The 23,104-nt window shown below is 38.4% G+C and overlaps 2 protein-coding genes, 2 long non-coding RNA genes and 2 other non-coding genes across 8 annotated transcripts in view; 2 read left to right on the plus strand and 4 right to left on the minus strand.

The window, feature by feature from the left end:
- Positions 1–38: 38 nt before the first annotated feature.
- LOC127362673 (uncharacterized) lies at positions 39–1,529 on the minus strand. The gene is made up of 4 exons (XR_007884490.1): positions 976–1,529; positions 711–887; positions 379–631; positions 39–298 (listed from the first exon to the last, which is right to left on the minus strand). It is a non-coding gene; the product is annotated as an uncharacterized LOC127362673 (long non-coding RNA).
- Positions 1,515–3,278, plus strand: LOC127362666 (uncharacterized). The gene is made up of 4 exons (XM_051398721.1): positions 1,515–1,920; positions 2,072–2,441; positions 2,597–2,684; positions 2,774–3,278. Exons 1-3 carry the CDS (start codon positions 1,616–1,618, stop codon positions 2,597–2,599), a joined length of 678 nt encoding a protein of 225 aa, XP_051254681.1. The 5' UTR covers positions 1,515–1,615; the 3' UTR covers positions 2,600–2,684; positions 2,774–3,278.
- Positions 2,184–6,061, minus strand: LOC127362676 (uncharacterized). 2 transcript variants are annotated; one of them, XR_007884494.1, is made up of 3 exons: positions 5,520–6,061; positions 2,583–2,675; positions 2,184–2,269 (listed from the first exon to the last, which is right to left on the minus strand). It is a non-coding gene; the product is annotated as an uncharacterized LOC127362676 (long non-coding RNA). The 2 variants fall into 2 exon arrangements; XR_007884493.1 differs by lacking the exons at positions 2,184–2,269; positions 5,520–6,061 and adding exons at positions 2,285–2,330; positions 4,503–4,847.
- LOC127363232 (U1 spliceosomal RNA) lies at positions 4,074–4,237 on the minus strand. The gene has a single exon (XR_007884724.1). It is a non-coding gene; the product is annotated as a U1 spliceosomal RNA (small nuclear RNA).
- Positions 6,062–7,508: 1,447 nt separating the features above from the next.
- LOC127363252 (U2 spliceosomal RNA) lies at positions 7,509–7,699 on the minus strand. The gene has a single exon (XR_007884743.1). It is a non-coding gene; the product is annotated as a U2 spliceosomal RNA (small nuclear RNA).
- Positions 7,700–12,788: 5,089 nt separating this feature from the next.
- The window catches only part of pak4 (p21 protein (Cdc42/Rac)-activated kinase 4), a 35,069-nt gene continuing 24,753 nt past the window's right edge, over positions 12,789–23,104 (plus strand). Inside the window, exon 1 of one of the 2 annotated variants that reach the window (XM_051398609.1) lies at positions 12,789–12,953. The gene's annotated coding sequence lies outside the window, so the exon portion shown is untranslated. Of the gene's footprint in view, positions 12,954–22,555; positions 22,886–23,104 lie in introns of those variants that run through there. The other variant, XM_051398610.1, reaches the window with a different exon arrangement.

Here is a 23,104-nt window from a genome sequence, read left to right on the forward strand (position 1 = left end):
AGAAAGGAGAGGCCCCCCCGAGTGGCTGTTCATGTTGACTGGGAAAATGCTCCCATCTTCCCAGACAACATTAATGGCAGACTTGTCAGGGAGCAATATATTGCACATTTCTTCTCTTAATTTTTGGATTTAGCCTCTTTAGTTAATAAAAGATCTTAAATGTTACTTTTTGCTGTGTTGTTTAGCATTGGTGGTTCTTTTAAATTCTACTTCACATTCATGAAAAACGGACGACACCACAATGTTTTCTAGTTGAATTTTTATTTGGCAGCCCTCGTTTGTCTTGGTTGCTTGGATCCTGGAATAGAGAGAACAAAAGCAACAAAGATTAAAACACTGTACGGCAGTTATGGTTACTGTGTGCACTGAAATACTCACTTCTCTTTCTAGTTTCTGGATTTCCAGGTCCAGTTTCCTGAGTGTCCGACGTTTAATTTCAAGATCCAGCTCCATTTCTTGGAGCTTTCTCTTCTTCAGTTTTATTTTAACGTCTGCCAGCTCTATCACATACATACATTTGAGAGAACTTGAATTAAGATTTCACAGGACATACCAAGCCTGTTATTTCAATACAATGTACTAACTGGATCATCTTCTGGTGGCTCCAAAAGTGTTAGTGTGTTCCCAGACACTGCAAGGAAATCTAAAGACAGACAGTATAATATATTTATTTGATTGTGGTCTGTGTGCTGTAGTATGGCAATATGTACCTTGTATGAAGCGGACAGTTTCTGTGGCTGGGATAGAGTCCGTTACAGTCCCTCCCTGGATTCCCTCCATCACTGGCCTCCCTTTATTTAAATGGAGTGCCAGCTCCTCCGCCGGGGTCATATCCTGGCTTGGTGGGCCGCCCCCTGTGCCAGTTCTATGGTCTTTTTTTTTAACTGCTACAATCATACAGACATTCAACATGTGAGCAGACACCTAATCTATTCACCTCATTTATTCACTGTTATCTACTTTAAAGTCACTTACCAGCCTGCAAAATGTTCTTGTATTTAACTTTAACTTGCTGCCAGGTCCTTTTATGGCCAGACAAGTTTGTTCTTTATGGAGGATAGAAAGATAAAATAGATAAAAACGTAACATGACAAAAATAGATTAAATGACACACATTGTGGATAATTGTTTGCACTTAATCATACTCTACATTTAAGTAACATGAACCTCTACTTGCCACATTTAAAGCAAAGTGTACAACAGTTGATTAGTGGACTTAAAGTAACTCCTTTAGTCCTTTAATTGGAGCCTAATTATGACAGTTCCAGTGGAGCACTGTTTATTCATTGTACAGTTTTGGACTACTTAAGCATTAAGCCGGTCCGCTATTGTCTGCCAGGCTTTCTCTCTTTCTTTAATTATGGCATTGGTATTGCCTTTTTTTCTTATATCTTCCACCTCTTCATAGAACTCCATCAGGAGCTGTTGTTCAGCGGCCGTGAAATATGAAGCGCTTGCTCAATTATCCTGGATTTCTTTATTCTACTTTTGTGCAATACTCTTCAGGTTTAAATAATATAACAACAACAACAACAATAATAACACGTCTGTCTTTGTTGTTGTTTTTGTTGCTTTGCTGTATCTATAAGTGTATTTCAGTATCTCCAGAAGAGAGATGGCGACCCCACCACAGATCAGGGTCGTCAACCCAGCAGCCCCTGCACATCGCCAACAGGCTGCACTGACGGCGACCAGAGAGGCCCGTAGTTATCGGGATAAGAAGGTGGTCTTCCCCAAACCTCCACAGGAGCTGCTCTTCCAGGCAACGGCCCTGGCCCACACAGAGAAGCTCCTTCAGGCCGAGGGTATCCCTGTGCCATCCCGTCAGCTGTGCCTGGGAAAGCTGGTGGTGCCATTTGGCCAATACCAAAATGCACCATTCCACTGGCTTGTGGCAAATGATGTGGGCTACATGAAGTAGTAAGCATGTTATATTTAATACCATTGTAGACAATTGCACAAACTGTGGCTATTATTGGTGTTTATTATTCATCTTTTCAAAGTTTAGTTACTCATTATCACAACTGCAATGATATTGATGTCAGTACTGAGTTGGTGTTTATCCTTACAGTGTGATTGACAAGCACAGGTTAGAGGTAACAAACCCCCAGAGAAAGGGAGAGATTGGGAACCAGTGGGTGAAAGATTACCTCACAGAATATGCGGAGAGCTTCCCACAAGTCTCCAGTCTCCTCGAGGCCAACGTCGACAGGTGTATCTACGGCCAGAAAGGGTTCGAGGATCACACCTTTCAGGAGATGTGGGAACTCTACCGGCAGCACCACGCCATAAAGAACAGGCCAGAGGAGTTTAGAGATGAGCAGCGGGAGCTCATAAAGAAGGCAAACAGTTCTGTAAGGAGATGGCTTAACACACCAGTGACACACATCACCAGCGCGCAGATGAAAAGATTCAGAAAATATGTCAACGAGAAAGATCAAGTGAGTACTGGCTTGATTATTTGTTATAAACAGATTGAAATTGTTCGGATTAGTGACATTTTAAGCACTTGACCTAAATGTGCTTGTTTACTTTTGATAATTAAAAACTGGTACGTCATAACATCTAGATAATTCATTTACCTTTTTTATTCCAGTAACTGCATGCCAGCACCTCCAAGTGTGATCCTTCATCATGGCCAGGTGATGAAGCTGAACTGGTGGCTGCAAGTCAGGCTGTGGAAGGTGAGATACAGAGTTAATACACATCAAATGGTTTGGGGGAAAAAAATCACAACATAAATAATACTACTTTGTTTGGTCTTATTTTTTAGACTTGCTCAAGACCCCTGTTCAGACTAAACTGCCTGCATCCGCTGTCCGCTCTAAACAGGCTGCTGCTGCTGCTGCTGCTGTCCATACTGCACAGTCCACTAGCCAGTGCAATGGTCAGGCCTCGCCCAAGGTGAACCACCTTCTTGATCATGGTATCTCCCCTGCCAGGTAAGTATGAGTTGTCCAGCTCAGAGACAGGGAGCTCTCTCACAGACACACCACACTGACTGACGGTGCTGTTGTCTCACTAACTCGCGCTGTGATTGGCTCTGAAGTGACGGAGGGAAACTGTTATTTATTACTTATTCTTTTTATTAAATGTGGGTTTTGTTGAATACCTAACTTACATATACATGTGTTTATAATATTAATATAATGTAATTAACTTTTATTTACAAACTGCTCCATGTTCGGGTGGAGACTCGATCGATCTGCTCTGAACTGTTTGTGACTTTATCTGTAATCTGTATTTATCAAAATAATAAATACATATAATAAATATAATTTGTATGAGTGGCAGCTTGTGAACTCAACTCTTCAACTAATGAATTTGTAAGGAGAATAAGGTCGTTAATTAAACTCGACTTCCACCATATGAACTACATTGAACCCTTTACACCTGGTTGGTGAAAGGAATGGGAGTTTTATAAAGATTTTAAAGCAGAATAAACTGTGCATTATCGGTGGTGGCAGTATATATACAAGCTGTCATTAGACGACAGAATAAAGCCGCACACCCTCGAGGTTTGATGTTGTTGACCATTGAGGAGTGTTTACAGTAAACAAACGATATAAAACAACACATTGTCTTACTCAGAGTCGCTGTTGGTTCAAGCAGTCAGTCATTTAATGTGAACTGGATCTCCTGTGCAGGAACCTGAGTGGGTCAGCACTGTGTGTGTTGGTTAATAGTGTCAGTGGTTAGTGTCAGTCAGGGGCTTGAGTGGACTGTAGGGGTCCCAGCAAAAGAACAACTATAAGATTTTAACTTTTATCATATTTTTTGGAAGCTGGAACAACAAGGTAAGAAATAAGAGTTGGTCGTGTTGATTGATTGTAATTTATAGTGATCAGTTTGATCATTGATTGATTATGAGCACTTTCTGTCTTCAAACATAAAAATATACAAAAGTTTTATATTTGCATATCTGTATTTTAGCCTGTGCATACTGCCTCTCCTTTAATCCTGTTGTGCTATGTGCCACTGCAACGTAATTTCATTCTGATGCAAATCCAAATGATAAATAAAGTCTGTGTGAGTCTAAAGGTTTATAAATGATTTCTTTTCAACATGTATATCAGGGGTCAGCGCGAACGCAGTCCCCCACTACCACAAATTATGCAGTCGAGATTCCCACATTTGGGGAATTCGTTGAGGTCAACCCAACCGGAGTGCAATGGTCAGGCCTCGCCCAAGGTGAACCACCTTCTTGATCATGGTATCTCCCCTGCCAGGTAAGTATGAGTTGTCCAGCTCAGAGACAGGGAGCTCTCTCACAGACACACCGTGTTAACTGATGGTGCTAATAATCGATATATTACTGAAACCAGAGGATGTAGAAGGTGAGTGAAACTGCAGAACATAATACAGAAGATACAGTTTTCAACTAAAGCTGATAAAGATTATTTAGATTTTACTTGATATATAATGGTTATATTTCCCACAATGCAATGCTGTATCCCCACATCAACAGCTAACCTGAAATCAGCAGTTTGTTTCTATTTTACCTCCAACAAATGAACAACAGTCCAACAACAAGTTCAAGTGAGACAAAGCTGAATCAAACTGCAATCAGAGGCTGTTTGATCCACATTTACAATCCAGAAAAAAACAACTAAAAACACTAAAAACACTTTTTCTCCCACACTTTACAACCACTTCCTGTTTCTTTGTCTCCCGGGCAACGGGGCCGTCCTGTTACTGCCACCTGCTGGTCTGGAGTGAATCAGGATTTTAACAATAAAGTTCAACAGCAACACAAACTGCAGCCTCTAAAATGATCATACAGTTGAATAATCACCTCTCTAAAACTGTTTCAACACTAACCGAACATTATAACCTTCATCCAGCCGGTTTTTAGTACAGTATTGTTGTATTAAACTGCATTTTCTCAGCTTTTATTGGTCAATTTAAAACATTTCTGGTTGACTCCAACTCCAAAATAATTCTCCAGCTACGTTAATATTATGTGTAATCTGTGCAATGTAATTTACACAACTAAATAATGTGTTTTTAATCTCCGTCAGTTGTTTTAATGACGACCCGCTGGACTGCAGCGCCCCCCATTGGGTTGTACAGATAACAGCAGCTCTGTGAAGCATATTTCCCGTCCAATTAACTAAAAAGCTTTATTAAAAGTACTCAAATTCTCTTGAAATACATCATTATTGTCCGTATACGACATATACGATTCAGTATTAAGTTTTCCTAACCAGGTAAAAGTGCAGCCAGGCCCTTAATGCGACATTAACTACTAGAAAAAACCAAACGGGATGCGGCCCCATTGAGCTTTCATCTGTAATTAAAATGCAACTGAGCCAAAACACTTAAAATACTCGATAATAAAGTGCGCATTAATCATTTAACTGCATTTGCACAAGCTCTTCCACTTCCAATTGAACCAAATTAACACCTGAGGCTAAAAACAAGTGGGTCACCACCACCAAACTACCGCCAAACTCCTGCAGAGGCTCTGTTCTGTTGACACGAGACACATAACATGACCAAAAAATATATCAACATACCCTGAAGACGTCCTGACGCCCAAAACACTTCTTTAAATCCAGATAAAAGTACATCTCCAGGTCCTTGTTAGTCCATCATCGTGACGTCCAGGTGGTGTTATGCAAATGAGCTGCACACGGCCCTCAGTGAGACCGCCAGGTAGCTCAGGGTCGTGTGCAGAGGTTACGTAATGTATCTTGAAACAAAATACCCCTAAAATAAATCTATTAAAATTAAAATACTGGATACTGCTAATGATTATTATTTTTTATTATTATTGATTAATCTGATCATTTTCTCATTTAATTGATTAGGTGTTTGATCCATAAAATATCCTTTATATGTCCACAAATGTCTTGTTTTGTCCGAAATTTAAAGATATTTATTTTACTCTCATTAACTGAAGTGAGAGAATTTGGACATAAAAACTAAATCAAAACTATTAATCAATTATCGAACTGGTTCCTGTTGAATGTAATAGTTGACAAATAATTGATTAATTGACTTTTGTCCACAACCCAAAACTATTTACTTTATGGTCATAGAGGACTAGTGTTGCGCAGTGAGGTATTACTAGTAATAACATTACTTTCCTCAGTAACTAGTAGTGTAACTTATTACTAATACATTTCAGTAATATTACAATTACCACAAACAATAATTAGTTACAACATTACTTTTGTTGGCACTCCTTACTGATTTTAAATCCAACAATCAAATCACATCCTTGGATTCATTTTGGTAATTGTGGAGGAAACGAGCTTGGAAGATGTAAACATTAACATTACTTTGATTTTTAACAAACTAAACTGGATTTTAATTGTCTTAAGTCTGAATTTTGGTGAGAAAGGGGCCAATTTTGTGGGAGCAGAATAGTAAAATAACTAGTAGTGTAACTAATTACTGTAGGCAGGGAAGAATAAGTAAAGTAATAAAATTACTTTTGAAAATAATAATAAACTATTTATTTTGAGTAACGATCACTGTAAACTGTAGAGGACTAAAGAATTCAGAAAATATTCACATTTAAGAAGCTGAAAAACAATCAATCAATCTTAAAATGTGTCTTGATCCAAGTTGTTTGTATTTTGCCTGCACTTGTATCTATATTATAAATAGGAGCCCCTTCCACCGTCTTCCTGTGGAAAACAAAACAAATGATCACATCATCTGCAGGTACCGTGGAAGGCCCGGCCCACCTTGGCGCCCGGCCTGCACAACCAGATTGTTGTATTCAGCCACCGCCTTCTCTGCTTGCAGGACTCTGACCTGCAGGACTCTGACCTGCACCCCTTTCTGCCCCAGAGAGTCAGCTAGGTGGACCAGATAATGTCGCCAATTATTGTACATCTATATCAAACTAAGAGTAAAACCAGTTGTGAAACAATATGTTAGTTCAAATAAAATCAGACTTGAACTGAAAAAACCTTTTGTACTTACAAAATCTGAAAGAAAAGTAGGAAATGTTTTCAGTTTTTTGTCTCAATTTGGTCAAATTTGACAACACAACGAGCATAAAGAGGCGTTGGTGCCTGTTTATTGATAATGGGATGTCTACATGACTGTGTTCACAAAGTGTTGTGTTTGTATTGTAATATATTCTAACTTATATTATAGTTTAAAAAAAACTAAAGCTAATACTGAAACTAATAAAAACTAAACTATTTCAATAACATTTCAATAAATGAATTGAAACAAGCAAACCTCTGTAAACTAAAGTGAATGCAGTCAGTCGGTATGAGGACTTAATAAATGTATATTTGAACATTTCTGTTCAATGTGTAAAGGACAGTGAACACAACACATTTACATTTACAATCTCTTTGTCTCACTCAAAAGTTTATTGTTCATTTAACTGAACAGTTGCAAACAATATGTCTCCACTCTGCAGCCTCATGCTCTTAAAACGTTTAATCTAACAACAACATACAGAGTCTGTACAAGATACTACTCTACTATTAACTCACTACAACCTTTATAATATCGATTATTGATGTTAGACAATCAGAGGGGGGTGCACCGGTCCTGGAAGTACTGCAATACCAGGTCGATGCGTGGAGTGGACGGAGCAAGCCCCTATTCCATCTCCCAGTTCCAAAAATCAATTTAATATATGGTCCCCGGGTAGGGGACGTATCAGATATTAAACTGATAAGAACAGATACTACACTTGATCTTAGCCAAAAGGCCGAGAAGCGATACTGAACTACAGTCGGAGGTACGGAGCTCTTTCTCCGCACCGGGACCCTCACTGACGGTGTTAATGAATGCTTCACTAACAGATAGATATATGATTCACTGTGTGTTAGATAGAGATATTAATATAGATATAGAACACACAGTCAATCAGTAAAAGGGGACAAATCAGCGTCAAATGTGGAAGTTTAACAAAATACGGTTGTCGGAGCAACCGCGATTCACAGCGCTTCCGGGTCATGTGACACAATGTGGTCCAATAGGAAGTGGAAACGTTCCGCTGTGTTATTGTCAGAAAGAGAGCTGTAACTTCTATTTTAAATCAAACTAACATCATATGAATCATACAGCGATAAAATAAAGTTTAAATCCTATAAAAGTCCTCTCTGAGAGTAAAACACAAGACACACCACACTGACTGACGGTGCTGTTGACAACTAACGTTACACTATCTCAACTGACGAAGCAGGAAGCACTTTGGACAGAATTATCTTTTAGAAATATTTAATAATAATCAGTTGGAAATATTTGATGTGAATTCGCTTTAAATGACATTATAACGGCAGTTTGTTTCTTCTTCCCATAATGCATTACAAGTTCGGACGCCGCTAGATTTTTAAACTTTATTACAGTCGGCCAATGTAAAATAAAGTATAATTATCAGTGTTTCCAAAAACTATCTGTAATACAATAATATCGACTATTGGCGTGTTTTTAACGAAAATATCGATTGTTCTCATTTCTGCACGCGAACGCTGAGCAGAGAACTGCGCATGCGCCGTCGTTAAACAACTGCAATTTAACGGTCGGTTTTTATGACTTTTACTGTTTCATCAACAAATTCACTAATTAATTAATTTAAAACATTGACAGTTTTGTTAAAGACTTAATTTGTTAATATCCAAACAGAGGTAGAATATAATTTTAATATTAATATAAAGTATTAAAATGTATTTTAGGAACATTGCTGGGTTGTCAAACAACTGTTGATGTTCAGGTGGAGCTAAGTTACTCTGAACTCCAGTCTGTGACCTATTCTCTCGTGACATTTGTATAATTTGACTAAATAAATACATTTATTAGGACTAAACTCAAAGAGAGGCTATGCGTTTCAGTTTTACATCAAACAGGGTCGTTAATTAAACTCGACAGCACATCTAAATTTTTACACATTTAACACAGTTCAGTGCATTTTCAGTCGTTTTATCCACCTGCACAATGAAAGCAATGAAATATTTTAAAGAGTTTGAATCAGAACACTCGAACATGCAAAAATATCCCGGACTCATTAATGTCCTCAGCTCGCTAATTAAGTTACGCAACATAAAATGGCTGCACCGTCGAAAGTTCGTTTTGTTGACATTAGAGGCGTTTTAAGGTAGATAAAGAATAAAACAAGTAAATGAACTTACTCAGAGTCGCTGTTGGTGCTGAAACATGTTGGAGGGCAGCAGTCAGTGATGTTATGAGCTGAATAAAGAACCTGTCGGTGCTCACTGTGGGCTCCTCTGCAGGGCTCACACTGAGTGGATCAGGTGATTAAAGACTGGGTGCACTTTCCTTATTAAAAAAACAGTTAAAAATAACTGAAAGCATATGTTGCATTCTGAGGATATGTAGGGTTTTTATACAGTTTCCCAGCTTGGGATCAATAAAGTATATCTATCTATCTATCTATACAGTATTTTGTTTTTTCTTTGGTTAACTTTTCATAACGGTTTAAATTTGGTCTCCAAATCTCACAAAGCACAGAACATAAAAACAACTGCATCAAATTAGGTAAAATATCATACACTAAGTCTATCAGCACGTCAACGAATGAATATGCTGTATTGAACTAAAGATAATTAAGTCTCCAGTGTGACAGTACATCCTATGATGCGATTTCACTGTGTCAATTTACTGTTGATGTAACCACAAAATTAGCTTTTATTCAGGACACAAAACCTTTGATATTTACATTGTATCTCTAATACAGACAGCCACAGACAGCGTATTACATTAAACCTTAATTTATTGTGAGTACAACAAATAAACTGCAACATTTTGCATTTCTCATGTTTTTTTTACTGCTTCCATAAATCCAAAATGTAGGACACCTGGTTGTGAAGTTATATCCAGTTGTTGCAATGCTGCTCACAATGCTTGAAAACACATGTTGCATTACTTCAGTGATCTATACGCTTCGTAATAAGTACTTAAACTAATATGAAGTGACTGTATTTGAAGGAATGAAGATGTGATTTTGGTAGATTTACACATTTACACACCATTTTTGCTTTTTGCATTAAGAGTTTTGCACATTGAAACTCTAAAACACACAAAAAAAAAAACGGAGCTAAAGTAATAATATAATATCATAAATGCAAGGAATTATAAGTCGTTGTGGATCAGAATTTGTTTTTTTGGCCAGGTATGAACAGATGGAGACAACAGATAAACAAAGACAACAATCAAAACACAGAGAGGCAAATGTGAATATATACACAGGTCAGATTGAGTATACATGTACATACAGGGTTCACTGAATGATTTAAGTAAGAAAATGATGTGAATGTAATGCTTTGGCCCTCATTGACAGTAACCACATCTCAGTTTAGTCAATTTGGCCTTTTCATTTCATTATTTATTCCATAAAGCCTTTTTAATCCAGGCCTACTTGCCACAGTACAAGGCAACATAATTACACAGTGCTTATCTGAAACATATATTATTGTTTCCTATACTTACACAACAATATATATTACATAGAAAGCAGAGAATGTAAGTTCATGTTTCAGCTTATTTGATAGTAAGTCTATGCAAATGTTTTAACGGCTGTTTAAGCGAACGTTCCTTTGCTTACGTAAACGTCACTGGTCACTGTTTCCTAAATTTACTAACAGACTTTTTTTTATATTTTTTTAATTTTTTTTTTTTTTTTTTTTTTTTTTTTTTTTTTTTTTTTTTTTTAAGTTTTTTTTTTTTTTTTTTTTTTTTAAAAAAATCCCCCCCCCTCCCCCTTTTTTTTTTTTTTTTTTTTTTTTTTTTTTTTTTTTTTTTTTTTTTTTTTTTTTTTTTTTTTTTTTTTTTTTTTTTTTTTTTTTTTTTTTTTTTTTTTTTTTTTTTTTTTTTTTTTTTCATAAAAAAATTTTTTTATTAATTAATTTTTTTTTTTTTTTTTTTTTTTTTTTTTTTTTTTTTTTTTGGGGTTCTTATTTTTTTCCTCCAAACAACAAATCATCCTCAAGACGGGAACAGAGTGCGAAATCATGCTCAGGTGGAATGATGACACTTTTGAGGATCTCAAAACACCAGTTTGAGTACCTCTTGACAAAGTTGCAGGAGAACAACGGCCTCAAGGAAGGACTCTGGTGCCTGATACCAAGAAGTTGCTAATGTATGAACCACATGGCATACTACTACTACCATGAGAGGGCCCGCGTCATCGACATCTTTGCTGGACCACCAGGCAGGGTGCATGACGCCATAATGCTGAGGCATTGGCTCCACCTTCTACACACAATGGCAGGAGAAGATGGGGGAGCATTGTCTGCTTGGAGATAGTGCATACATTGGCCAGGCCTTCCCATTCATCAGTACTCCGAAATGTGATAATGGGGCTCTAACGGTGGAAGACCATCAGCACAATTCGAAGATCAGCTGGGGGAGGGTAATTGTAGAGCAGGCCTTTGGAAGAATGAAGTGCAAATGGAGGCGTCTACGTGACCTACAGAACAGCCGCATTGACACTGTGGTTATGATCATTATGTCTGCTTGTTGCTGCTTCAGACTTACGTGCAGGACACCGATATGGCTGCCCAAAGCAGGAAGACCACAATGAGTAGACTCATTCTCAGGGCTGAAAGCTTCTAAATACATTTACTCTTTCTATTGTAATTGATGTTTACTTTTTATATTCTGTGTGTACTAATAAAAATGGTTTCCCTAAATTGAATGCTTCACCTTTTTGTAGCCCACAGTATGGTTTTGAGTTTTTGTTTTGAATAAAAGAAGGTAAATATTTATTAGCAATAAAAAATACTAAATGAGAAACATGGAATAAAAATTATATATATACACAACTTAAACTATAAAGAAATAGAGGGAGGATCACATCCTCCAACTTTGTCCAAATGACACTCAACATTTCTCCAGCAATTGTGTCATCAGGTCTTTATAGTCCTGCTGGGAAGCCCTCATCTCGGCCATGGTCTCTTGGTGGCGCCGCTGGCTGGCCATTTCTGATTCCCTGAAGAAAGTCAGGAGGTCATCATCCCTTGGTCCCATGATTTCCCACTCTGTTCCAGTCTTGAGGATGATTTATTGTATGGAGCGCAACATAAATGAGATCACTGCCCTGATGAAAGAAAAAAACTACAATTAATAAATCTTGTCTAAAATCCATTGATTTGTTATATTGTTTCGTTTCTGAAGGCAGTAAAAAGAACTTTCTCGCTTATATTATCAATAGATCTTAAGACCTTTTCAGAATAGGCATTGTAAACATAAATAACATACAGCTAGACTCTAATTAAAGTGTGATATTCCATACATCATCCAGTTGAGGCTGCAGACTGGGGCACCTTTCTTTGTTACAGCTTAACGTATCCTAGTACAGCCTTCTGCTTAGAAAACCGTCGTTCAGAATAAAGTTCCACTAATATCTTTCCACATCTTAGATACATTTAAAAACGTATTTTATACATAAAAAGCCGTTGCCAGTGACGTCAACGTTAGCAACGGAACGTTCGATTAAACAGCCGTTAAAACATTTTCATAGACTTAACGTTACTATCGAATAAACTGAAACATGAACTTGCTTTCAGTCTGCCTCTTCCACATTTAGCCGCTGAGCCACACACACGGATTGTAGCTCGTTGTGCTTGTTAAGAGCGAGCGCAAGGGCGACTTTTCCCCGGAGGCGTCCATCTTTTCTCCGACTCGTCGTGTCGCGTGTCGAACAGAACGCAGAAACCCGCCGTTATTCGTGTTCCAGCCCGGATGTGACGTCGCGATTACGAGCCAAGAAAGAACGCCCCCTAACTGCGCTCCGTCGCTGGCTCGGTTGCCATGGTGCTTTTTGCTTCAGTTTCCCGGATGTAGTACCCCCCCCCCACACACACACACACAGTTCAATATGGCGTCGGGAAAGTGAGACTTCGGCTAATGTTACACAGTTTGCCCAAAGTTAGTCCCGGTCTGCTCTTCTAAAGAGAGGGAAGTTAATCTCCACACCGCGGTGGCAGCCGACAGGAAGTCTTCCCGCCACTTTCTGGGTGAGTAAGCACTCTTTTGTTTTAATAATTGTAAGTTAAAGCGCGATGTTGCTCCCCGGTTAGTTGCTAACTGTGGCTAACGTTAGCTGGGTTTTGAGGGGAGCAGAGTAAACCTCCGTCTGTGTGTCTGTGTGGTACATGAGATTAATGCCTTACAGGGAGGTGTAAAGATATGGCCGAGGTTGTGAAGGTTGTTTAAGAGTTAAAAGCCTCAGCTCTGGCTCTCAGCTGATTGTATATGTTAGTGTTTGTTTGCTGAGACTCTCTGTGAGCTCGCTGCTCGGCTTAATGGCAAATCCAGGAGACGAGCTGGTTCTGGTAACATTGGCTTTTCTTATCTGTCTGCCAGCTATCAGGAGACACCGCAGGCCAACCGGTCTTTATTGTCATTCCTCTGTTAGTGATGGTGCTTAAAAACACGGGCAAAGTTGGATTTTCACCTGTTCACCGGGACTGTGTGTCTCAGCTCGGTGCTGTCTGGCCCGGCTGCAGGAGGAGAGGATATTGTCTGTCTGAGATTTGATTAAGTTGCTCTCTCCCCCTCCATGACCCCACTTTTTATTGCACAAGTCATTCCTCTTTATCCCCTGGTCTTCATCCTTTTCTCTCAGATATGTATATATGTGCCTGAGGCGTTCATACAGTATGTGTGTGTGTGTAAGTGGAGTTAGTTAGTCAGCAAGGTTTGTGCGATTGGTGCTGGGCACATCACACATTCCTGGGATGCCAGAGCTTTATGTAGGGGGTCACTCTTCTTCTCTCTCACATACACACCATACCCTAGCAGTGAGCACTCTACATCATGCTCTGCTAGTGTTTCAGCAAGGATAACCAGGAGATACAGATCAGATGACAACACTTGCACTGCATACCGTCTGTATCAGCAGATTAAACTGTAGAAAAGAACATATTTATAAGGTAATATTAGTTATACTGCTAATATTTGGAGTATGGTACAACTGAGAAAACTAGCACTTTGTGATCATTTTGTTGAGGTCGTTAAAACGTTAATCTCTAAATCCTTTCACACTGGTGAAATAAGTAAATAAATGTGTGGAACAAGGTGGAAATATTCAGATATTCTGCTGTGTGGTGTAGAAAGATGGGACAACAGTGGTAAGAAATGAATCAGAAAAACAGGCTGACAGGTTAAATACTCCCCCTCACTAATATATTTAAACCAGATGTTTGACGGAATAAATCACTATCTGGGATGGTTGCATATGTATTCAGTATTTGGCTGCTCACTGTCAAACAGGTGGGAAAAACACCAACTTTGTATTAATATTGAGCCATATAGAGAGTCTGGTGGGGGTGTTGACTATACCTTTCAGATACATTGGTAAATGAGTGTTAGGCTCTATATTACTGTGTATTTTGCTTCTTCAGTGAGGAAAAGTTACACCGGCCTGCCAGCAGTGACCATTGGTTTCACCGGCTGAAATGACACTTGTTGCTGGCGGGTTGTATAAGCTGTAGCTTCTGTAAATAACAGCACTGATTGACAAAACAGGGATCAGTCACTTATTATTCACAATTTGAACTTAAGTTTGAACATGAGGGGGAAAATTAAATATTCAAACTGACCTGTTCAATCTCAAAAATTAACGTCTATAAGTGCACTGACTGTTTGAAGTAGTTTCGCTGTAGCCCAGCAGAGGATGTTCTTAAAATTCATTATCAAAGCTGGGCTGACCAGATAATCATGACACCAAAGCATCTGAGACGGCGTGGGATCTACACTGTAGATATCAAAGTCGTCCACAAAGATCAGGCCTTTTGCAGACTTTGTCAAAAGCAGCTGCCTTTCTCTACAGCGACAGCGAATGACTGCACAACCATGTCTGACTAATAAAGGATATACTGAAGACACCCTATCTGACCACAGAGTGATAGACATCACTGGTCACACATCATGTGACAGTCACAGCTGTATCTCACACATTACACTGACTCCCCTACTCCAAAATGAAAACTATTGACTGTTGGTAAATTTACTCACTAGACGCTCTGTGAGACTTTTAATTGTATAAGATGTGTAGGAAACAAGAAGACGCCTTTAACCTGCAGTTGATCAGCTCCTATATGCCACCCTTTTTGCTTTCAAATGTCCCAGCTGGTTTTAAATTTACAGTGTTCAGATTCAAAATGCAATCATGTAGAAGTGAACAACAACAACAACATCTGGAATCCACTGAGGTTGAAAGATTTGGGGGTTTGGTGAGCCCATTTTGTAAACCCAGGTTTGGAGGAGAGGGGTGTTTATAGTGGATCACAGTAGGGAAGTGGAGTCATGAGGGCAGAGACATCAGGAACTGTTGATGACTGTTGATAGATGTGTCCAGCAGGGAGGTGGAGCTGATGGCAGAACAGATGAAAGCTGACCTGAGGGTCTCTCAGAGAGGGTGAGAGAGACAAACACAGCTGCTCTTTAGGCATCTTTTACGAACTCCAAACAGCTTTCACATCGACGCAAGGCGGCAGCTAGAAGCTAAAGCTGTGACTGATCATATTGGCAATAATGAGAGACTCTGTTAAAAGATTTCTGGTGTGGTCTGAGTGAAGGACAAGAAGAGGTTTTATTCCCAAAAAATCAAAGAACAGAAAGTTGCTGAAAGAAAAGCAATCATGGTATTTCCTGAGGTTTATGTTTTGTAGAATTACTTTTCAATATCAACCACATTTATACCCTCTAGATCTCTGTCTGTTCACAGAGATCCGGTTTTACATTATATTGATGATTGATGACTCGAGGAGCAAAAATGAACTCGTAAATAAAGTTATTGTGGAACTGTGATTAGTGATAAAGTAAGAAATTCATTCTTATTTATTTATAAGTTAATGGTTGTCAAGTAAACATTTTATAGTTACAGCTTCATAACATCTAAGAGCTGCTTGCTTTAATTAGTTGTAGCTCTGTTTTATATCTAAATTTGCTGTTGCAATAACCCCCTCCCATCTATTGTCTTCTGTTCTGTCCTCTCTGTATCCTTCCTGGTGCAGTTTATGTTGTAGTGGATGAGCAAGCATGGAAACATTAAAAGTCTCTCATCTTTCTACTGGTGTCAGGTTTCACAGAAAAAGATGTTATTGGCTTGAAAAAGGAGGGAGGAGGGGTGGACAGAGTGTGTGTGTGTGTGTGTGAGAGGCAGAAAGTGAAGAGAAAGGGGGGAGCAAACATGAAAGGGGATATGTTTTCTCTGCATGCAGGTAGGTTTGGGTGTTTGTGGACAGTCCAGTAAGACAGAGAGTGTGTGAAGGGGGAGGCGAAGTGCAGAGAAAACACCGACTCCACCTCATATCAGGGGAGTGATGGAGGAAAAGTTTTTGGAAGAGAGAGCAAGAAGAACTTTAACTCTTTGTTTTTCTGTTTTGTTTTTTGGTTAATTCCTTGATTTATACATTTAATTTCTTACTTTTTGACAGGATAGTGTATAAAACGGTTCATATTCAGATATTCAAGAGAAATGAATGCAGAACAGCTACGGTTGCCTGTCGACTTAGATTATTAAGAAGTTATCCATAGCCCCTAGCATTAAAGCCCTCAGGAAAAATCTTAAAAGTGTCTGGAGACAGAGGATCAAGCTAAACTCAGTGGATTAAATAGGCCCTGGGTGGGGAAGAGAAGGGTCATATCAGACCCTGCATTATGATTCCTCCCTGTAATGGGGAGAAAGGGCCAGGCTTATTGCCTTAGAGGAAAGAAAATCCTCTCTGGAATGACTGCAGCAGCCAACATCAACATGGCCCCGTAGGTGCTCAGGAACAGAGGCAAGAACACCGTATGAATAAAATAAATATTCAGTATCATAACAATAGCCTATTTTTGAGACTTAGTTTCAACCACTAAGTCTGGGTTTCAGGCCAGCGTCGTGTACAGCGTATAGGGAGTTAAAATATTATGAACGAAAATCTGTAGAATCAGCCCGTCTGCTATCAAAGACTTTCCTTTTATACAGCAACATTTAAGAAGAAGCATGTTTCTTTAATGTGTTAAATCATATGAGTACTGAATGAAGATAATCTTATTTATCTTTATCAAAACATGTTTAACTGCTTTAGAGCTGAAACATTTAGTCTATTAAATATAAAACTTTTTTGAATGCAAAAACCTCCTCTGGTTCCAGCTTTTTAAATGTGACTTTTCTCTAGTTTTTATTACTGTAAATTGAATATAATTCTGCTTTGGGCTGTTGTTAGACAAACAAAACAACTGTGATGACATTTTATAGACCGAACCATTAATTAATCAAGATAATTATGGTTATATTAATCGATAATTAAATTAATCGTTACAGGCCTAAATGAGCTTCCAGTGATGACAATTGTTATATATAGTTGTGTATATATATATATATATAACAGTACTCTGTTTGTTGAGGTTAAACTGCTCTTGTGTGTCTCTTTTTCTTTGCTCACAGAAACCGAGTGAGGAGTTTTTTTGTTCTTGTGTTTGCACGAACAGTTGTTTTATTCACAGCTGAAAAATCAAGCTTGGGCCTGCACGTTCCCAGTGATATGGAGGTTACACACACACAATACAAAGAGAGTTCTGGATAGTGGCCTCGTTTAACCCCAGTTGTACTGCCATGCTAATGAATGGCAGTATGTTATACAAGGAGGTGAAACAAGAGTTGATTTTTTAACACTGTAATTGTCTGGATGACACAGGCGGGACTTTTGTTGCAGTGTACGTAAGTTTGGGATTCTCTCTCAGGATCCTGCTGTTGAATCAGGACCAAACTATTACTTGTCTACGAGATGAGTGTTTAGTCCTGTGACAGGGAACGATCAATATTTTTCACCATTTTATGGACCAAACAACTTACTTAACTGACTGAGTGATCAACAGATAAATCAACAGTTTATTTTAAACTATCAAATATAATTTCTGTGGGAACAATCAAATACAATTACACTGTTTTTTGTTGTCCATATTTTCACAGCTAGTTACAGTTACATGAATGATTATAAGAATCTCAATCCAATCCAATCCACTTTATTTATATAGCACGAATTTAACAAACACAAGGTTTCCAAAGTGCTGCACAAAAGATATACAGAATAAATAAATAACACAATCGAAGATACACAATAAAAGATAAAAGCAATAAAATAAAATAAGTAAAATAAATAACAGAAATAAATAAAAAGCACTGCCCACACAAGATAAAAATATGCATGTGTACACATAGAATCAACGCTCTACATGGTATCAAAAGCCGAAGAGAAGAGGTGGGTTTTAAGAAGAGTTTTAAAATGAGACAGAGAGGTGGCCTGTCTAATGTGCAGCGGCAATCCATTCCAAAGTTTTGGAGCTGCAACGGCAAACGCCGTTCCCCTCTGAGCTTAAGCCTAGCTTTAGGCACTGTCAGGAGCAGCTGGTCAGCTGACCTGAGAGAACGGCTGGGAGTTCTAATTGATTTGCTCATAATTTCTTACCCTCGCTATGTTTTTCTAGTCTGAATAACATTCACTGATCTGCTGTACAGAACGGTTGATGGAGTGACGACTGGCCTCGCTAATGACAGGGGAGAGATCGATGTGACTTCTTCACAACAACATCACCTCATTGTCTCCCGTTTTTGACAACATGCCGTCACCGTGTAATGATGGCGCCACCGCTGATAGCCGGTACACTGAATCATGTGTTGTAGTACTTTTGGTACAAAGTCGTGTGGAATCTGATTTTAATGTCAGATTTTACTGATCAGTTTATCTGCTGGTCTTAATCTACATGTTCTGTAATGTAATGGCTTAAAAGATCATGAGTACGCTGAGATGAAACAATCAGGATATTACCTGTCTCAACACGATGCCCAGGCTGTTACGTAATGTTGTGAGAGGGCAGCAGCAGCACGAGACAACAGCGTGTTGCTTACCTTTATTATTTGTGTTGGAGGTTGAAGCTTTGCTTGAACTCCAATAAATGCTTTAACTGCTTTATCTGTTTATGATCAGTGTATCCCTGTCCATTAAATAGGTGCAGAGGTCACTCTTGTAGTCTTCCCAACTAGTCACCATCAACAATCAGGAGGAGACATGACTTTTATTCCCCTGTTCTTTTATTTTTCACGAGCAGCGTTAGATGCACAGCATTGACTCTCACTGCCATCTGTGGCTTATGTTACTGCGTCAGATTGTCATCTGTAAACACTAAAAGGCAGCCACAGGAAGTGCAGCCTCAGTCCTCTGGCTAGTGACAAAGCCAATTTATTCAATAAAAACTGGTTTTAAGATATGAACGTTTTGGGGCTTTTTCTCCTTGATTGATCTGTTTTATATGTTACAGCAGGGAAACATGGCGAACAATGCACTCACAATAAACTAATTAGAAGCAACACCTTGTTCCTAGCTGTTTGAGTGCTGGGAAATATACTGGATGAACCAGTATACTGGTTTTAGTTTCCTGTATGATGTGATTTTTTTCATTCATAACCATACCAGTGCATAGCTGAAACAAATGCTGAAACTCTTCAGTTGGCAGCAGTGTTGTTTTTTCCTATGAAGAGGTACAGTGGGGGCAAGCTGGGTAGTGTGTATTGGATTAACTGTGTAAACTTCTTACTAACAGTTATAACTTTATAACACAACAATTAATATCCAACATCTAACTAAAACAGACAACATGATACTTAAATACTTTGACTAAATATTTTGTTTTATTATTAATAATAATAATGATAATAATAATAATACATTTTAATTATAATGCCCTTTTCATCAAAAGATGTCAAAGTGCTACAGGTTAGAAACAAAAAAAGATAAGCAGTTTTAAAAAATAATAATTGATAAGAAGTAATGCTAAAGTTGTAAGCATATCTTAAAATGTTGTTATATTCTATGTACTTCTGACGATAGATAGATAGATAGATAGATAGATAGATAGATAGATAGATAGATAGATAGATACTTTATTCATCCCCAAGGGAGAATTCACAGTTTCCAGCAGTATACACAGACCAGGATAAAACAGAAGATTTAAAATTTAAGGAGGCATGCAAAGTACTACTAACAACAACAACAACAACAACAACAAGAGGCAAAATGGAAAATAAGGAGCATTAGGTGAGTGGCCTAAGGTGCATGGTTTAATACAGTGCTTGAATGGTCTAAAGTGCGTGGTAGTTTTTTGGTTTTCCCAAAAAAATAAGCCACTATAAAAGGAATAAAGTCAGAATCTTAAGAAATACAGTGATTCATCTTGTGTGGAAATCAGTGTGCACATATCACCACTGTGATCATGGTTGCTCACAGTTCAGAGATTGCTGCTCTCAGCACACATACAGTCATTTCCTTTATACAGATGTTCATTTCAAATACAACATTGGTCAAATGTTGCCTCGTCCGCTTTGTCTTGAGTGTAGATTAAATTCTTTATTGTTATTGTTTTGGGTTTGCATCTTGTTTCTCTCTCTCTCTCTCTCTCTCTCTCTCTCTCTCTCTCTCTCTCTCTCTCTCTCTCTCTTTCAATGAGATTTTAATGTACCTTTAACATCCTGTTTGTCCGTGAACTTGCAGGTAGTTCATGAACTCCTTGCAGTGAACTTTTTTTCTGTAAGCGAAGGCGGAGCAAAGGTCTGAAGGTCCTGTGTACAGTCTGGCACTCTGTGTGTGTGTGTGTGTGTGTGTGTGTGTGTGTGTGTGCGCTCTACGTGGTGCTCTCTCTTTCTCTCTCTCTCTCTCTTTATCATTGACCTTTCCACATTCCACAACCTGCTCCTGGAAGTCGGCCCTCATTGGCTACAACACTGCGTGCTTTGTTTGAACTCTGCCTCGGCATTGGCAGGTTTGTGTGTCTGTGGATACGTTGAGTGGACTCAGTGGTTCCTGTTGTATTCTTACAGTCGGAGGAATGTCTACAGGCATTTTCCTTTATTGATGCTGACACCTTGTTGTCTGTAAGATAATAGATGGTAGATAATGAACTACATAGACTCACTTAGGCTGGCTTTGATAAGGAACTCCTGTTATAAACTGATCAAATGTGTTTTAACTAATTACTGTTTTCTAAAGAAATTTGAAGGAGAATAAGGAGATGTATTTGTTAGTTACTATATCCTTTATATTCTGGCTTAAATAACTTCTGTTTCTAAGTTAGTTAGTAAGGCAACAAGACATTCAATTTGTTTGTTTGTTCTTTTATTTAGGAATCCACTCAGGTATAAAACATAGAAGATAGGTCTGAGTAATCAGACATGTTGTGTTCATAACAATAAATCTCTCTTTGAAGTATCTCTCTGTTTATGCACCCGTTTTAATTTGACCTGTGTTAAAACTATTTGTGCTGTTTAGGTTGGCAACACTCCCAGCAACATGCCAAGCGGAGCACACACAGTCAAAAGAAAATACATATATTTTTATTTTATTGCAAGTAGCGTTTAAATATGTGATTAAAACAACAGTGCTGACACAATTCCTCAGCCAGTGTGTCATGAGTTGCTTTAATGGATCTCTGTGTTGTCTGTGGTGATGGATCTGCTATATTAGCAGGCAGACATGGTATTTCACAGCAGCCTGTGTTGATCAGACTGCTATGAATAGCAACCACCATACTGTCGGGGTCATATTGTCATGTGACAAGCAAAAAAAAAAGCACTTTAAATGCTTATTTATAAATTAGTTTATATCCTCATTGACCTAAATTACTGGCTGGAGATTCAACAAATAATAACGTCTCGTCTACATCCAGATACTTGCTTCACTTCTTGGTTCATAGAGTAAATAATCACTTTTATCAGTGCAAATAACTTTTAAAATATTAATATTTGTATTTGAGGCCTTTACATGCTGTTTATTATTGAAGGTTTAAATACATACATCAGTAATAGTTGCTCTGTGGCTTTATTGGATCGGTACAATCAACCTATACAGTTCAAATCAGTGAGAGCAGAAGCAATTAATCAATTTAATCGATCAACTGGAAATGTATCTGCAGCTATTTTTAATAATAAGTTAAATGTTTATTTTTATTTTTTTATTTCCTTCTGTTCTGTGTGGTTTAGTGAATATGGAAGATATTATTATATATATATATATATATATATATATATATATATTTATTATTATTATTATTATTATTATTATTATTATTATTATTATATATTATTTTTATATTTTCTGACATTTTATAGACCAAACGTTAAAATCAGTTAAATTTAAAACAAGTAATAGTTGGAGCCCTGAAATCGAGAAGGTGTAATAGAGCCACATCACCTGTACAGGTAACAATATTAAACACCTGTACAGACAGGTTTTATTATTGTGTGACCGGAAGGAAGAGCAGAGAAAAAGAGGCTCGGTGTCTCTCTCTCTTTCTCTCTCTCTCTCTCTTTCTCTCTCTCTCTCTGTCTCTCTCTCTCTCTCTCTGTCTCTCTCTCTCTCTCTCTCTCTCTCTCTCTCTGTCTCTCTCTCTCTCTCTCTCTCTCTCTGTCTCTCTCTCTCTCTCTCTCTCTCTCTCTCTCTCTCTCTCTCTCTCTCTCTCTCTCTCTCTCTCTCTCTCTCTCTCTCTTTCTCTCTGTCTCTCTCTCTCTCTCTCTCTCTCCCCTCTCTCTCTCTCTCTCTCTCTCTCTCTCTCTCTCTCTCTCTCTCTCTCTCTCCGGTGACGTCATGATACTGGGCCGCTGAAACCATAGGAATGCGACACACTTTGTATGTACAGCCCAAAGCTAGAGCACTACCACAGTTAGTCCGTGTGTCTGTTGTCTGTGTTTCTGTCTGTTGTCTGTCACCGTGTCCGTTGTTTCGGGTCTGTTTCGTTATGACGACGGTACCGACGGTTTAACGGAGTCACCTTTTCTTCGCGGAAACAACTTTTGTTGCTGCAGGGAGTCTGTGTTTTCTCTCCCCCCTTCCTCTCTTTCCTCGTCCTCGGCTGCGTTTCCGACATGAGATCAGGTGGATAGTGTGTGCTGCTGTTGGCCAAACTAGAAGTGAGTATCCCCCGACGGTAAATAGAGTTTTATACACGTTTAATGTCGCTTTATTGTGTTTTTAAACTCCTGGTATAAGTTCTTGTGGGACCGAGCAAAAAGTTAATCTTCGGACACAACAACAAAACTCTGTTGTTAAAATCTCACAGTAAATGGGATTAACTGTGAGTCAGGGGGGAAAGGGGAAAAAAGAGGCATAATAACTTTATTGTTTGTGTG

The sequence above is a fragment of the Dicentrarchus labrax genome, unplaced genomic scaffold (genome assembly GCF_905237075.1).
Source record: "Dicentrarchus labrax unplaced genomic scaffold, dlabrax2021, whole genome shotgun sequence".
NCBI lineage: Eukaryota > Metazoa > Chordata > Actinopteri > Moronidae > Dicentrarchus > Dicentrarchus labrax.